General features: G+C 42.0%; 1 protein-coding gene across 4 annotated transcripts in view; it reads left to right on the top strand.

Annotated features, from left to right (window-relative positions):
• Positions 1 to 15218, top strand: part of AFAP1L2 (actin filament associated protein 1 like 2) — a 2783820-nt gene that overhangs the window by 1552491 nt on the left and 1216111 nt on the right. The window contains exon 1 of one of the 4 annotated variants that reach the window (XM_044055823.1): positions 14757 to 14842. The exons of the other annotated variants lie outside the window; for them this stretch is intronic. Coding sequence (XP_043911758.1) covers positions 14824 to 14842 — 19 coding nt within the window. The 5' untranslated portion in view covers positions 14757 to 14823. Of the gene's footprint in view, positions 1 to 14756; positions 14843 to 15218 lie in introns of those variants that run through there. 4 annotated transcript variants of the gene reach the window in all.

Raw genomic sequence — 15218 nt, 5'->3', positions numbered from 1 at the left:
GTATTAACAAAGGTTTTCCCTTCTTCTTATCTTCACAAGAAATTCAAACAGATCTGGAGATATGAAAGATTTAAATCTGTCAATATTCTGCCTGACTTCTCAGTGGACCTCCAAGATATGGAGTATCCTTTCTCCCTCATTTTTAGGATCAGTAAAGAAAACAGGAGAATAAATAGTTTGGCTTAAAGTAAACTTGGATGGCACTTTAGGCATTAAAGAAAGTCGAGCTCTCAAGGAAACATAGTTTCTGTGGAAAATGAGATAGGGTTGACTCACCATAAGTGCATGCAGCTCAGATACTCTTCTTGCAGAGGTCAGAACAATCAGTAAAACTGTTTTCCATGTTAAGAACCTCAAGTCATGCATATTAGCGGATTTGAATGCAGCCAATGTTAGCTCCTCTAACACAAAATTAAGATCCCAAGAAGGGGCCACCACATTTCACGAAGGCCTCATAAGCAAAGCCCCTTTTCAAAAACATTTTGACATTAAAATTCACTGAAAGAGGAGGATCCATGGGCAGACATGCTGAAATGACCAATGAATGAATCTTGATGAAGGAGTAAAAAAGGTCATAGAAAATCAACTCATACAAATATTGTAAAAATTAAAGAAACACTAGTCCTGAACGGGTGCTGGTTATGTTGTTGGCACCAACTAAAAAATCTTTACCATTTGCTAATATACGATGTTCTAGTAGCGGCTTTCTTGCCTCCATTAGTATCTGCTGCATGTCCTTAGTAAACAGGTACCTAAAGGAAGTCAAGTCCCTATCATCTAGGCAGTGAATTGAAGTTGATTGGAGTTGGTGTGCATCAAACACCCCTAATTTTGTGTGAGTGAATCCATTCAATGAGGGAGCTTGTAGTAATTGTTCTTGGCCATTTTCAAAAGAAGGGATAACCACAGTTATCTGGCTCAGAAAGGAGCCACCACAATAATCTTGGGGGATTCCTTCGGAATCCTCAGATGTAACCTGGATATCAGTGGAAAGGGTGGAAAAGCATACAGAAACATTCCTGTCCAAGGAAAAGGCATCTGTCTTCCAGGCCTTCTTGCATGGAGTGCTAGAGCAGAATATTGCTAGCTGATTATTTACAGATGTGGCAGATCAGATCAGTCTACTAGAAGAACTCCTCACAGATGGATCAAATCTTGGAAGACACCCTGCATATGTGAGGGTCTTCCCCATTCTGGTCAGCTTCTCTGCCACACAGTATTGCTCTGATGGAATGTAGGATGCCTGTAGAGTGAGACTGTGCTGTGAAGCGATATCCGAAGCTAACATAGCTAGCCTGCAGAGAGGGTATTAGTTGGTTCGTTGATATACCAAATATGATTCAGAGAGTTGAGTGCCTTGATCATTGCAAGCATTTCTTTTGTATTTGTGTGCTTATATCTGTCCAAGGTACCCCCACACTGTGCACTATTATTCCTCTTGAAACTGCTCCCCAAGCAAAGCCCAAGGTGTCAGTGATGACTGACTGCTTTGGAACAGGAAGAGAGAAGTGGAGATCCAAATTTAGAGATATTTGCAGTCGCAAACAAGTAATTTCTCTTCTGATAAACCCCATCAGTGAGATTTGAAAAGACAAAGAATGTTTATGCTGGGATCATAAAGACTTCAGATATATTCTCTCTCTCTCTCTCAAATGGGGTCTTGCCAGGGTTATCATAAGAATTATAGTTGCCATGAGACCAAAAATCGTGAGGTATTCCCTTACAGTGGCCAATGTCTGAGTGGAAAACCTTAACAATAAACCTAGATCTAGATCTAGTGTTCCTGTGGAAGAAAAGCTGTTTGAATTGAAGTGCCTAGGTAACACCCCAGGCACACAATCCTCTGTGAAGGAGTCAAAAAGGACTTTTGAATGTTCTCTTAGAATTCCAGCTTGAGTAAGAGATCTCTCACCCAAGTGATAGATTCCTGGCCCTTTGAAAAAGACTCTGCAAAGGTGAGCAAGTCATCTAAAAATGAAATAATATGGATACCATGTAGCCTGCAATGACCTATAACTGAAGCTAGACACTTTGTGAACACTCTTGGTGCAGTGGATAGTCCAAAGGGTAAATCAGAGAAATGACAATGTGATCCAGACAGACAAAAACATTAAGAAGCACCTTAATTCTGAATGAAAAGAAATGTGATGATAAACATCTTTTAAATCTAGTGTTACCAGGAAGCAGAGGAAACAGAATGTGAGGTGACAGCATTTTGAACTTAGGCACTATCACAAACAGGTCTAAGAAAGAAAGATCCAAAACTGATGTGGCAAGCTGTGACAACCGTGTCCTGGCCCAGCAATCAAGGAGCCTCAATCCTCACCACCAACACCAGAGAGGTTGCCTCATATAAGAGGAAATGATAACAAATACACACAGTAAAGTACAATTTCCCTTAAGTGCACACAGAGATCACAGTCAGTCTGGGACTGGTTGTTTCCTTGCTCTCCAGGTCCCCAATAAAACTCCCCACTGGCACAGCTATAGGATCCAGATCTCAGCATAGATGGCAAGCAAACCTCCAGTACCCTCTCTGTCCCACCAGTGCTTCGTGTCCCTGCCCAGGTAGTTGACACGCCACACACACTTTGAGTTAAGTATTTATACAACTTCACAGACACTGCTGAGAAAGGCTGACACAGATTCTTTAGCTGTGCCCCTTTACCTAGACTATACAGTAGTAATTTCTGCCACCACCAGCTAATACTTATCAGCTGCCCAAAGGCCCTTGAAAGGGTGTCCAATTATTACTGTGCAATATTATTATCCAGTTGGTAATGTGACTATACAGTCTAAGGCTTATTAAAGGGGCTTATTACAATGAACTTTATAAATATGCAATATACTCTAGAGCTCACTTATCTCTACACAAACCAGCCACAGGTAAAAGATTTTAAAATATTTAATAATAAATAATTAAAAACACAAGACAATACTACTACACCACAGTGATATCTAAGAGTTCAGAGATCACACAGAAACGTAAAACAATACAGTAGGAAAGTTCTTGTATAACAGAAAAACACTTGTCTAACTTTCTTCTAAGTTCCTAGCTATTACTATAAGAAAACATACTTCTAAGACATTACTTACATAAGACAACAGGCAGAGTGCTAATAAGTTTGATATCAAAATCAAAATCTCACAGTCTCTCTCTGAACAATAGTTTTTAAACTCACTAACAAACATCTTTGCTAAGGCTCTCCCAAATTACATCATTTTGACACTTAGGTTTTCCCAGCATACACATTACATAATTTTGACACTTAGTCTGGAGTTTCCAGGCAAACAAACTGCATTATTTAACAATCTAACACCTGCTCAGGAAACTACAACAATAAAAGACATTTCACATGTACACTCTAGCAATTATTCCTTAAGTTAAGACAATAGAAAAAATGTGTTCAGTCACCCGCTTCGGCACCACTATTTAGATAATTGTAACTTTAAAGAACATTTGAAATGCTTGGCTTAGTTTTCCTTACAGCAGATGGCAATGTTGCTACAATCTTGAAGTTCACATTTTACAGTGTTTTCTTTCATTTAAGAACACAAGCCTGTATTTTACACACACACACACACACACACACACACATATATATATATATATATATATATATACAAATGATAGAATTATGCATCAAATTCTATTTGACTAGGCTGGCAACCTTCGCCCATCTTTTCCCAACCTTCACACAAGCATCTACTATGCTTCTCTATGCTACATCTTGCAACTCCCACTCTAATATCACCCACCCCATTCAACTACTACCTTTCTCTCCACTCCACTAACTACCTTGATTATAGCAAGCTCAGATGCTCATAAGCCTAGTACTTATACAGCAGGAACTTCTTATTTTACCATTTGTTAATGTCTGTTATGTACTTCACAGATAAAGATTCTAGTTGTCTACTGATGTACTATGTTCTTCATCTGTAAATATGTTGTAAGTAATTGCTATGTTATATTGTTAATCGCTATGTAATCCAATGTAACTATTGTCTGTTTATTTTAACTGTGGAGCTTTTCTCCCTGGGCCTCTGCTGAAAATGGACCTACATCCAATCGGACACTTCCGGTCAACAAATTTAAAATAAAATAAAAAATAAATAAATAAATAAATACTAAAACATCCTTGAAAGAAAAAACTTTTCCCAAATTGGGAAGGCAAAAGTGGTTCTATCACTCACTGGATAAGCATGTGATGAAGGTCAGGTGGAAATAAAAGAGTCTTGTCTAATGGATGAGGAATAAGCAACTGGCAAGGAGGAATTTCCTCTCCCTACCATCTGTAACATTGATGAATAATCTTCAGAACTCATCTGTCTGAAACTATCTTTTGCCAAATAAAAAAGTGGATGTTATTACTTTCTGGAAAGGAAAATGGACTGCAGTGGTGGGAGGAAGAAACAGGGGCTTAAATAGTCAAACTCACTTGTTGGACCATCCTTGGTTTTGGTGGGGTTACTGAATTCTTTTTGGAACACCTTTGCTATTTTGCCAAAATTGGATGGGAGGAGGGGGGGTTAGATATCCCTTAAAAATCTGAAAAGGAAGTGCAGAAAAATCTTTGAGATTCCCTGAATTAATTTACCAGTTTCACCATCCTTTTTGATCTTAAAAAAAGGAACAAAAATGAATTTCTATCCAAAGGAGGAATTAAAATCCCATTATTGACATCCTCTTCTCATGTGAGGTTCTGGGAATACCGTCAGGCAAACTTCCTCACAACAGTGCCATAGGCCGTAGCCCTGGGAGTATTATCAGCACAGTCATATGCATACTGCAAAGAGAAAGCAGTGACTACAAACATTCCTCATACCTTCACAATTAGTCAGAATAAACATTAGCATATGAACCCGACAATTTAAAATTTAAGTTGCAGAAGGATATACAGTTTCCCCATACCCATCAGTAATCTCCCCATCCTTATCAGAAAGAGTATGGTAGTAATAAGCTAGCTGTTTAGTAGCTGAAGCATTAACTAAAGCTACAACTGCTGGGTCAGATTTGGGAAAAATGTACCAAAACTTAAAGACTGAGGAAATTTGTACATCCTATCTGCCATTTTAGGGGCAGTAGGCTGACTCTCAGGAAATTACAGACAGAGACACACATCCTCCAAAGTTGACAGAGCTGGAGGAATTGGTGAAGATTTGGTAATCCCTTCTATAACAGCTCATAAAATTGTCTGCAGGATGAGAAACCTCCCTGTATCCCCACTGAAATACTAGTACATTCTGGAAATAAGTCTCAGAGAGAGAAGAACTCCAAAAGGGAGAATCAAAAACCAAGCTCTCCTCAGAGTCTAAATCAGAAAACTGAGGGGAAAGTGCTGTATCTGCCCCATCATCTTCCTGTTCAGATAAAAGGTCCATCTTTCTTTTGCAAGAAAGCACTTAATAGGAAGGATCAATAGCCTGAATTAAATCCTGAGCTACACTCAGTAAATTACTTCTGTCTAAGGAAGTTTGTGGAGGAGTAGATACGTGTTTAGTTTACTGTTTCTTATGACAGAAAAAAATGGGGTCAGTTGTGTTTTAAATGGACTAGCAGCTTCCCCAAGGATGGGCACAACATTTTGGCAAAACAGAGAAGTCTTTCCTGTTCCCTCTCCCAAGACTGACAACAGTGGTTCTCCCTTGCCCACCGAGGTGACCCCAACAGCCACAAAGGATGTGGTAACCCCTGGTCCTTAGTGGCTGTAGGCGCTACAACAAAGGTATCCAGGATAAATGATGACAGGTCTGAGTAAAACAAATAGCCACAGCACAGTCACCTCCCTTCGATTGGGTCTGAGTAAAACAAATGGCCACAGCACAGTCACCTCCCTTCAATTGGGTCTGAGTAAAACAAATGGCCACAGCACAGTCACCTCCCCTTGATTGGGTCTGAGTAAAACAAATGGCCACAGCACAGTCACCCACCTTTGATTGGGTCTGAGTAAAACAAATGGCCACAGCACAGTCACCTCCCTTCGATTGGGTCTCAGGTAAAACAAATGGCCACAGCACAGTCACCTCCCTTTGATTGGGTCTGAGTAAAACAAATGGCCACAGCACAGTCACCTCCCTTCGACTGGGTCTGAGTAAAACAAATGGCTGCAACACAGTCACCTCCCTTCAAGTGGGTCTGAGTAAAACAAATGGCCACAGCACAGTCACCCACCTTCGATTGGGTCTGAGTAAAACAAATGGCCACAGCACAGTCACCTCCCTTCGATTGGGTCTGAGTAAAACAAATGGCCACAGCACAGTCACCTCCCTTCGACTGGGTCTGAGTAAAACAAATGGCCACAGCACAGTCACCTCCCTTCGATTGGGTCTGAGTAAAACAAACGGCCACAGCACAGTCACCTCCCTTCGATTGGGTCTGATGTAAAACAAATGGCCACAGCACAGTCAACTCCCTTCGATTGGGTCTGAGTAAAACAAATGGCCACAGCACAGTCACCTCCCTTTGATTGGGTCTGAGTAAAACAAATGGCCACAGCACAGTCACCTCTCTTCGATTGGGTCTGAGTAAAACAAATGGCCACAGCACAGTCACCTCCCTTCTATTGGGTCTGAGTAAAACAAATGGCCACAGCACAGTCACCTCCCTTCAATTGGGTCTGAGTACACACAAATGGCCACAGCACAGTCACCCACCTTTCATTGGGTCTGAGTAAAACAAATGGCCACAGCACAGTCACCTCCCTTTGATTGGGTCTGAGTAAAACAAATGGCCACAGCACAGTCACCCACCTTCGATTGGGTCTGAGTAAAACAAATGGCCACAGCACAGTCACCTCCCTTCGATTGGGTCTGAGTAAAACAAATGGCCACAGCACAGTCACCTCCCTTCAATTGGGTCTGAGTAAAACAAATGGCCACAGCACAGTCACCTCCCTTCGATTGGTTCTGAGTAAAACAAAAGGCCACAGCACAGTCACCTCCCTTTGACTGGATCTGAGGTAAAACAAATGGCCACAGCACAGTCACCTCCCTTCGATTGGGTCTGAGTAAAACAAATGGCCACAGCACAGTCACCTCCCTTCAATTGGGTCTGAGTAAAACAAATGGCCACAGCACAATCGCCTCCCTTCGAGTGGGTCTGAGTAAAACAAATGGCCACAGCACAGTCACCTCTCTTCGAGTGGGTCTGAGTAAAACAAATGGCCACAGCACAGTCACCCACCTTCGATTGGGTCTGAGTAAAACAAATGGCCACAGCACAGTCACCTCCCTTCAAGTGGGTCTGAGTAAAACAAATGGCCACAGCACAGTCACCTCCCTTTGATTGGGTCTGAGAAAAACAAATGGCCACAGCACAGTCAACTCCCTTTGATTGGGTCTGAGTAAAACAAATGGCCACAGCACAGTCACCTCCCTTCGATTGGGTCTGAGTAAAACAAATGGCCACAGCACAGTCACCCACCTTCTATTGGGTCTGAGTAAAACAAATGGCCACAGCACAGTCACCTCCCTTTGAGTAGGTCTGAGTAAAACAAATGGCCACAGCACAGTCACCTTCCTTCGATTGGGTCTGAGTAAAACAAATGGCCACAGCACAGTCACCCACCTTCGATTGGGTCTGAGTAAAACAAATGGCCACAGCACAGTCACCTCCCTTCGATTGGGTCTGAGTAAACAAATGGCCACAGCACAGTCACCTCCCTTCGATTGGGTGTGAGTAAAACAAATGGCCACAGCACAGTCACCTCCCTTCGATTGGTTCTGAGTAAAATAAATGGCCACAGCACAGTCACCTCCCTTCGATTGGGTCTGAGTAAAACAAATGGCCACAGCACAGTCACCTCCCTTCAATTGGGTCTGAGTAAAACAAATGGCCACAGCACAGTCACCTCCCTTTGAGTGGGTCTGAGTAAAATAAATGGCCACAGCACAGTCACCTCCCTTCGATTGGGTCTGAGTAAAACAAATGGCCACAGCACAGTCACCTCCCTTCAATTGGGTCTGAGTAAAACAAATGGCTGCAACACAGTCACCTCCCTTCAAGTGGGTCTGAGTAAAACAAATGGCCACAGCACAGTCACCCACCTTCGATTGGGTCTGATTAAAACAAATGGCCACAGCACAGTCACCTCCCTTCGATTGGGTCTGAGTAAAACAAATGGCCACAGCACAGTCACCTCCCTTCGATTGGGTCTGAGTAAAACAAATGGCCACAGCACAGTCACCTCCCTTCGATTGGGTCTGAGTAAAACAAATGGCCACAGCACAGTCACCTCCCTTCGATTGGGTCTGAGGTAAAACAAATGGCCACAGCACAGTCAACTCACTTCGATTGGGTCTGAGTAAAACAAATGGCCACAGCACAGTCACCTCCCTTTGATTGGGTCTGAGTAAAACAAATGGCCACAGCACAGTCACCTCTCTTCGATTGGGTCTGAGTAAAACAAATGGCCACAGCACAGTCACCTCCCTTCTATTGGGTCTGAGTAAAACAAATGGCCACAGCACAGTCACCTCCCTTCAATTGGGTCTGAGTACACACAAATGGCCACAGCACAGTCACCCACCTTTCATTGGGTCTGAGTAAAACAAATGGCCACAGCACAGTCATCTCCCTTTGATTGGGTCTGAGTAAAACAAATGGCCACAGCACAGTCACCCACCTTCGATTTGGTCTGAGTAAAACAAATGGCCATAGCACAGTCACCTCCCTTCGATTGGGTCTGAGTAAAACAAATGGCCACAGCACAGTCACCTCCCTTCGATTGGGTCTGAGTAAAACAAATGGCCACAGCACAGTCACCTCCCTTCAATTGGGTCTGAGTAAAACAAATGGCCACAGCACAGTCACCTCCCTTCGATTGGTTCTGAGTAAAACAAAAGGCCACAGCACAGTCACCTCCCTTTGACTGGATCTGAGGTAAAACAAATGGCCACAGCACAGTCACCTCCCTTCGATTGGGTCTGAGTAAAACAAATGGCCACAGCACAGTCACCTCCCTTCAATTGGGTCTGAGTAAAACAAATGGCCACAGCACAATCGCCTCCCTTCGAGTGGGTCTGAGTAAAACAAATGGCCACAGCACAGTCACCTCCCTTCGAGTGGGTCTGAGTAAAACAAATGGCCACAGCACAGTCACCCACCTTTGATTGGGTCTGAGTAAAACAAATGGCCACAGCACAGTCACCTCCCTTCAAGTGGGTCTGAGTAAAACAAATGGCCACAGCACAGTCACCTCCCTTTGATTGGGTCTGAGAAAAACAAATGGCCACAGCACAGTCACCTCCCTTTGATTGGGTCTGAGTAAAACAAATGGCCACAGCACAGTCACCTCCCTTCGATTTGGTCTGAGTAAAACAAATGGCCACAGCACAGTCACCCACCTTCTATTGGGTCTGAGTAAAACAAATGGCCACAGCACAGTCACCTCCCTTTGAGTAGGTCTGAGTAAAACAAATGGCCACAGCACAGTCACCTTCCTTCGATTGGGTCTGAGTAAAACAAATGGCCACAGCACAGTCACCCACCTTCGATTGGGTCTGAGTAAAACAAATGGCCACAGCACAGTCACCTCCCTTCGATTGGGTCTGAGTAAACAAATGGCCACAGCACAGTCACCTCCCTTCGATTGGGTGTGAGTAAAACAAATGGCCACAGCACAGTCACCTCCCTTCGATTGGTTCTGAGTAAAATAAATGGCCACAGCACAGTCACCTCCCTTCGAATGGGTCTGAGTAAAACAAATGGCCACAGCACAGTCACCTCCCTTCGATTGGGTCTGAGTAAAACAAATGGCCACAGCACAGTCACCTCCCTTTGAGTGGGTCTGAGTAAAACAAATGGCCACAGCACAGTCACCTCCCTTCGATTGGGTCTGAGTAAAACAAATGGCCACAGCACAGTCACCTCCCTTTGATTGGGTCTGAGTAAAATAAATGGCCACAGCACAGTCACCTCCCTTCGATTGGGTCTGAGTAAAACAAATGGCCACAGCACAGTCACCTCCCTTCGATTGGGTCTGAGTAAAACAAATGGCCACAGCACAGTCACCTCCCTTTGAGTGGGTCTGAGTAAAACAAATGGCCACAGCACAGTCACCTCCCTTCGATTGGGTCTGAGTAAAACAAATGGCCACAGCACAGTCACCTCCCTTCGATTGGGTCTGAGTAAAACAAATGGCCACAGCACAGTCACCTCCCTTCGATTGGGTCTGAGTAAAACAAATGGCCACAGCACAGTCACCTCCCTTCGATTGGGTCTGAGTAAAACAAATGGCCACAGCACAGTCACCTCCCTTTGAGTGGGTCTGAGTAAAACAAATGGCCACAGCACAGTCACCTCCCTTCGATTGGGTCTGAGTAAAACAAATGGCCACAGCACAGTCACCTCCCTTCGATTGGGTCTGAGTAAAACAAATGGCCACAGCACAGTCACCTCCCTTTGAGTGGGTCTGAGTAAAACAAATGGCCACAGCACAGTCACCTCCCTTCGATTGGGTCTGAGTAAAACAAATGGCCACAGCACAGTCACCTCCCTTCGATTGGGTCTGAGTAAAACAAATGGCCACAGCACAGTCACCTCCCTTCGATTGGGTCTGAGTAAAACAAATGGCCACAGCACAGTCACCTCCCTTCGATTGGGTCTGAGTAAAACAAATGGCCACAGCACAGTCACCTCCCTTCGATTGGGTCTGAGTAAAACAAATGGCCACAGCACAGTCACCTCCCTTCGATTGGGTCTGAGTAAAATAAATGGCCACAGCACAGTCACCTCCCTTCGATTGGGTCTGAGTAAAACAAATGGCCACAGCACAGTCACCTCCCTTCGATTGGTTCTGAGTAAAACAAATGGCCACAGCACAGTCACCTCCTTTTGATTGGGTCTGAGTAAAACAAATGGCCACAGCACAGTCACCTCCCTTCGATTGGGTCTGAGTAAAACAAATGGCCACAGCACAGTCACCTCCTTTTGATTGGGTCTGAGTAAAACAAATGGCCACAGCACAGTCACCTCCCTTCGATTGGGTCTGAGTAAAACAAATAGCCACAGCACAGTCACCTCCCTTCGATTGGGTCTGAGTAAAACAAATAGCCACAGCACAGTCACCTACCTTTGATTGGGACAAATAGCTTACCCTAGATGGAAAAGGCTATTTGCTTAACTTTTTCTTTTGTGGTTGGAGGAATGTCTGACCATGGAACAAACAGTTTGTTCCATAGTTAAGCCAAAATGGAGCCTCTTTCCTGTGGAAAAAGACAGCAAAGGCTGGCAAAAAAAAATAAAATCTTTAAAAGTCAGTTTTTCACACAGAAACACTTTAAAGGGCACTTTAAACACTTAGCCAGCCCCAAAAAGTAAAATACACACAATTACTCTACAGAAGAAATGATCACATAATTTGAACAACTTTTAAAATGGCATGTAAAAACGAGCATTCTTTTTTAAAAGTACAATCACTACACTCTCATTAAAACACAAACTTCTAGCTTTAAAATAACAACCCTAAAATGGAAAGTGTTAATAAACAAAATTTTATAATGGAAGGTTTTGTCCCCAAGGGGAATTTACCTGCCCAGCAAAGGAACAGCACAAGCCAACCATCAGTCCTCAAACACCTCAGAGTAGCGTACTCTTCAGAAGAAGGAAATGTCTGAAGGGCTTAGCACCCCAAACCTATATTTTCAGTCAAGGATTGGGTGTGTAGAAGGTGCCCTTAAGCTTGGGAAGCTGTTATATCCTATGCAGGATACAACCCGTACAGATTGGGGTACTGCAGCAGTGATTGATATGAAGAACATCCTGGGGGGGTCATTTTTGTTAATAAAAATTATACTCAGATGAGAAATAAGGGTGATGGTAAGAAAACCGCAAGGGGCATTGAGGTGGAGTGAGAAAATTGTTCGATTTAAGAAGGAAGATAAAATAGAAAGGGGGAGGTGACACCGATGGAAGTGAGAAGCAGAGGAAAGGATTTCATACAATTATAAATCTGTTCTTACTATAAAAATAAAAGAAAAATGTGGTTAATTTCTTTCAAGTACAGAAAAGTGCCACCAAACTGTTATTAACTGTGCTATGGTAGTCATTGTTATGCCACAGAACAGAAGATATACAAAGGTGTGTGTCTGGCAGGTGTCTGTTACTTCAGTGGTTTTCCTTATCTAGAATACTTAAAGCCCTTGGCAGTGTTGTTCATCGGATGAAACAAGGAAAGCTGCAATACATTAAATTGTTGCTTCTCGTCTTTTTAATTTTTTTTTATGGTATCAGGGAAAGCTGGTCCACTCTTTTAGGAAGGACATAATAACTGCACATTATAGCACAGTTATATCACTTTATTTCCTGAAGTAAGTTAATTATATGAAGTTGTCTTGAAACACTGACTTTTCTCTTGAAGCATCTAGACACTGTACCTTATAATGGTTGAACTGGAATCATTTCTGAATACCCTAATGCAAAACAGTGAAATATGTGCCACATTTCATTTGTAGAAGAAACCTTGAGCCAAAATAAGTTATGGTAAACATTATTTTCTATAAAAGTTATGGCACTGCCTCATTCTTTCTAACATATATTCAAGATTTTAACTTTGGCAAACATAGTACAGTAACACAGATTTTTTTTGTTTCCTCTACTTATGTGAAACTAAAGCCAGCTGTGTTACTTTCCTGTGTCACATCAGAAGCAACTTGTACAATCTGTTCATCACAGGCTAGATAAATCGTAGAATATAAAATGCTCCTAAAAATGCTAAGTGCTATGTAGTTATTTAACTGGTCAGGATGTTTTAAACAAAAACCTAGCCTGTCAGTATGAAGGAGAACTTCTTCATGGATGACTCAGGAGTAACCACTCCATTTGTGGTTGTTGTGCAAACGTGCTCTGTCTAAATATTTATTTATTATTACTTAGGTCTTTAACGAAGCTCATTAAGATGGGCAGAGAAAGCTGAACGAGGATTTCCTCGTACATGTGGGAGGAGAAAGGAAAAGGATGCGAGTGCAGACACAAACATTTAAGATCAGACATTCGACATTGTGGAAAAATAACACGCTATCAGCAGTTGTTTGTAGTACGTAATGTCCAAAATAAGAAGAAAGAAACAACTGTGCTTTGCTGCAAATGTTAAATCTCCATATAGGGAAGACCTGTTAGGAGGAACAACCATTTCTGAGTACTTATAACATTAAAAGACAAAGCAGTTTATTTATTTATTTTTTTTATGCAGAGCAGATTATAATTCAGGTAACATTAAATTACTACATATTTCCTGGCAGTATTATAAATGCATTTTATTTCTCACCACTATACACGAGCTTTGAAATGTTGCAGAATATTGTACAGGTGTGGTGTATTTGTTTGCAGGAGGAAGGTGTTGATAACTTGTTTATCAAAGTAAAATAATAAAATGTGTGTCTGTAGATTAGCTTTCATACTGACCTGCTGCAGGATAGTGTACATTCTGAATATCCCATAAAACATAAATCAGTTGCTTTCACATTTCACCTTCAGATGTGATTTCTTCATCAAACGCATCCGGTGAGGTTGATCTTCAGGTTTTTGTTAATTTTCATGCTCGACATCAGTAAACCATCTAGGAAATGCAATATTATTAAATAGTGCCAGAAAAAATGGAAAATTGTTTCAGTTGTACAGCTATCAGGTATGATAATTCATAATATAGGTAACTCAATATGTAACACACTTATCTCAGACTATGGGGGCACAGAAAGTCATCAATTTACCCTAACCTCATACAGGAGCGACCTTAGGTCAGCTGGTGCACTAGGCAAAAGAGCTCCACAGTGCCCCACCACCACATGTCCCAGTACCCCCATCCTGGTCTACCTACACCAAATAAATACTTGAAAAGTGACACTGCTATAGTGGCACCCTAGGCGGCCGCCTAGTTGGCCTATGCCTAAAGCCGTCTATGACCTTATAACATGAAATAATTTGCAGTAATGACATTGGTATGGTACAAAAAGTATGGTATGCTTCTCAGGTACCATCTTTTGTGGGAAATATTAAAATAAGGTATCTTTGCATGATATGGCAATTACTGAATCAAACATAAGCCTACAAATCTTTGTGATGATGAAAGACGTGCCTAGGAGTAATGTTCTGAATTTGCCAATATGCATTTATTCAGTGACTGCTACTTTATCCTGGTTATTATAAGTTATTCTGTCCATCTGATATCCCTTCGACTACATGTAGAAGTAAAAGCTATGCCCTATTATGGTTAACCTGGTAATGCTGTACTTAATTAATAAGAAAAAAATGTTTTTGTCATTTCCCACTGGTTAAAGTGTGTAGAAGTCAACTTAATGAAGAAGACTTGAACATCCTGTAGACACTCAGGAGAGGGATAGATAGGATACCGGGAAAGTTGCTTCAGTGGGTTGCTGCATTCAGTGAAAGCTCACATTTTGAGAATTCTTTCACTCCCTGGCAATGGCACCTTCAACTGCATGGAAGGGATATTTGTAACTTTCATTACTCAGTTTAATTATATAAAAAAATGTCTGCAAGAGTTCTTTTCAGATGACAGCTGTGTCAGGAAAACAATGAAAGAAAGAAAACTCTTAGCTGGCAGCACTGAATGTGGTGAGGGAGGAGACATGCAGCTCAACCCTGTAATGGGACAACATGCTGGTATCATGCAGGAAAATAACAAATGACGTTGTCAACGTATATGTTACTTAAGCTACAAGAACAAGGAATGCATGTCAAATGCAGTTTCAAAGGGTAATTATTGCCTCCTTCTTTAAAGTGTATGTTATTTAATGTAGTTCAGGAAGGCCAGTTTCCTTCCATAATGGTAGTCTTGTGAAAACATTATCTCCATACAAGTCCTGATGAAGAAAGTAAGAACAGGTGAGTACGATTTTACCTGCCAAAATGAGACTGAATGCATGTATTGTCTTTCGACTACTAAAAGTATCTGTAACTTAGCACTTTAACATGTAACTGAAAAGAAAAATAAACATGCAAATGTGTTGAAATAGTTGCTGTCTAAGGGATGTCAGTTACTCTTTCACAGCCATGCTTTTTGTCTTTCTCTCTCTTTTTTCTTCTGTCATCTCTACGTCTTTATCCATCTCACCTCTGTGTTAAGCTGCCAGAAACTCTAACTGGTCTGTCTTCCTTGCTGCCAGAACACACAAAGAAATGTGTGAAGGAGTAATTTATGCAACAATAAGCAGGGGTACACCTTTCTTTAATCTGTTTCCTCATTCCTCAGAAAAACATT

This window comes from Protopterus annectens, chromosome 14.part0 (genome assembly GCF_019279795.1).
Source record: "Protopterus annectens isolate FY-2018-M chromosome 14.part0, PAN1.0, whole genome shotgun sequence".
NCBI lineage: Eukaryota > Metazoa > Chordata > Ceratodontiformes > Protopteridae > Protopterus > Protopterus annectens.
The sequence above is the reverse complement of the archived record's forward strand: the minus strand, read 5'-3'. Positions and strand labels throughout refer to the sequence as shown.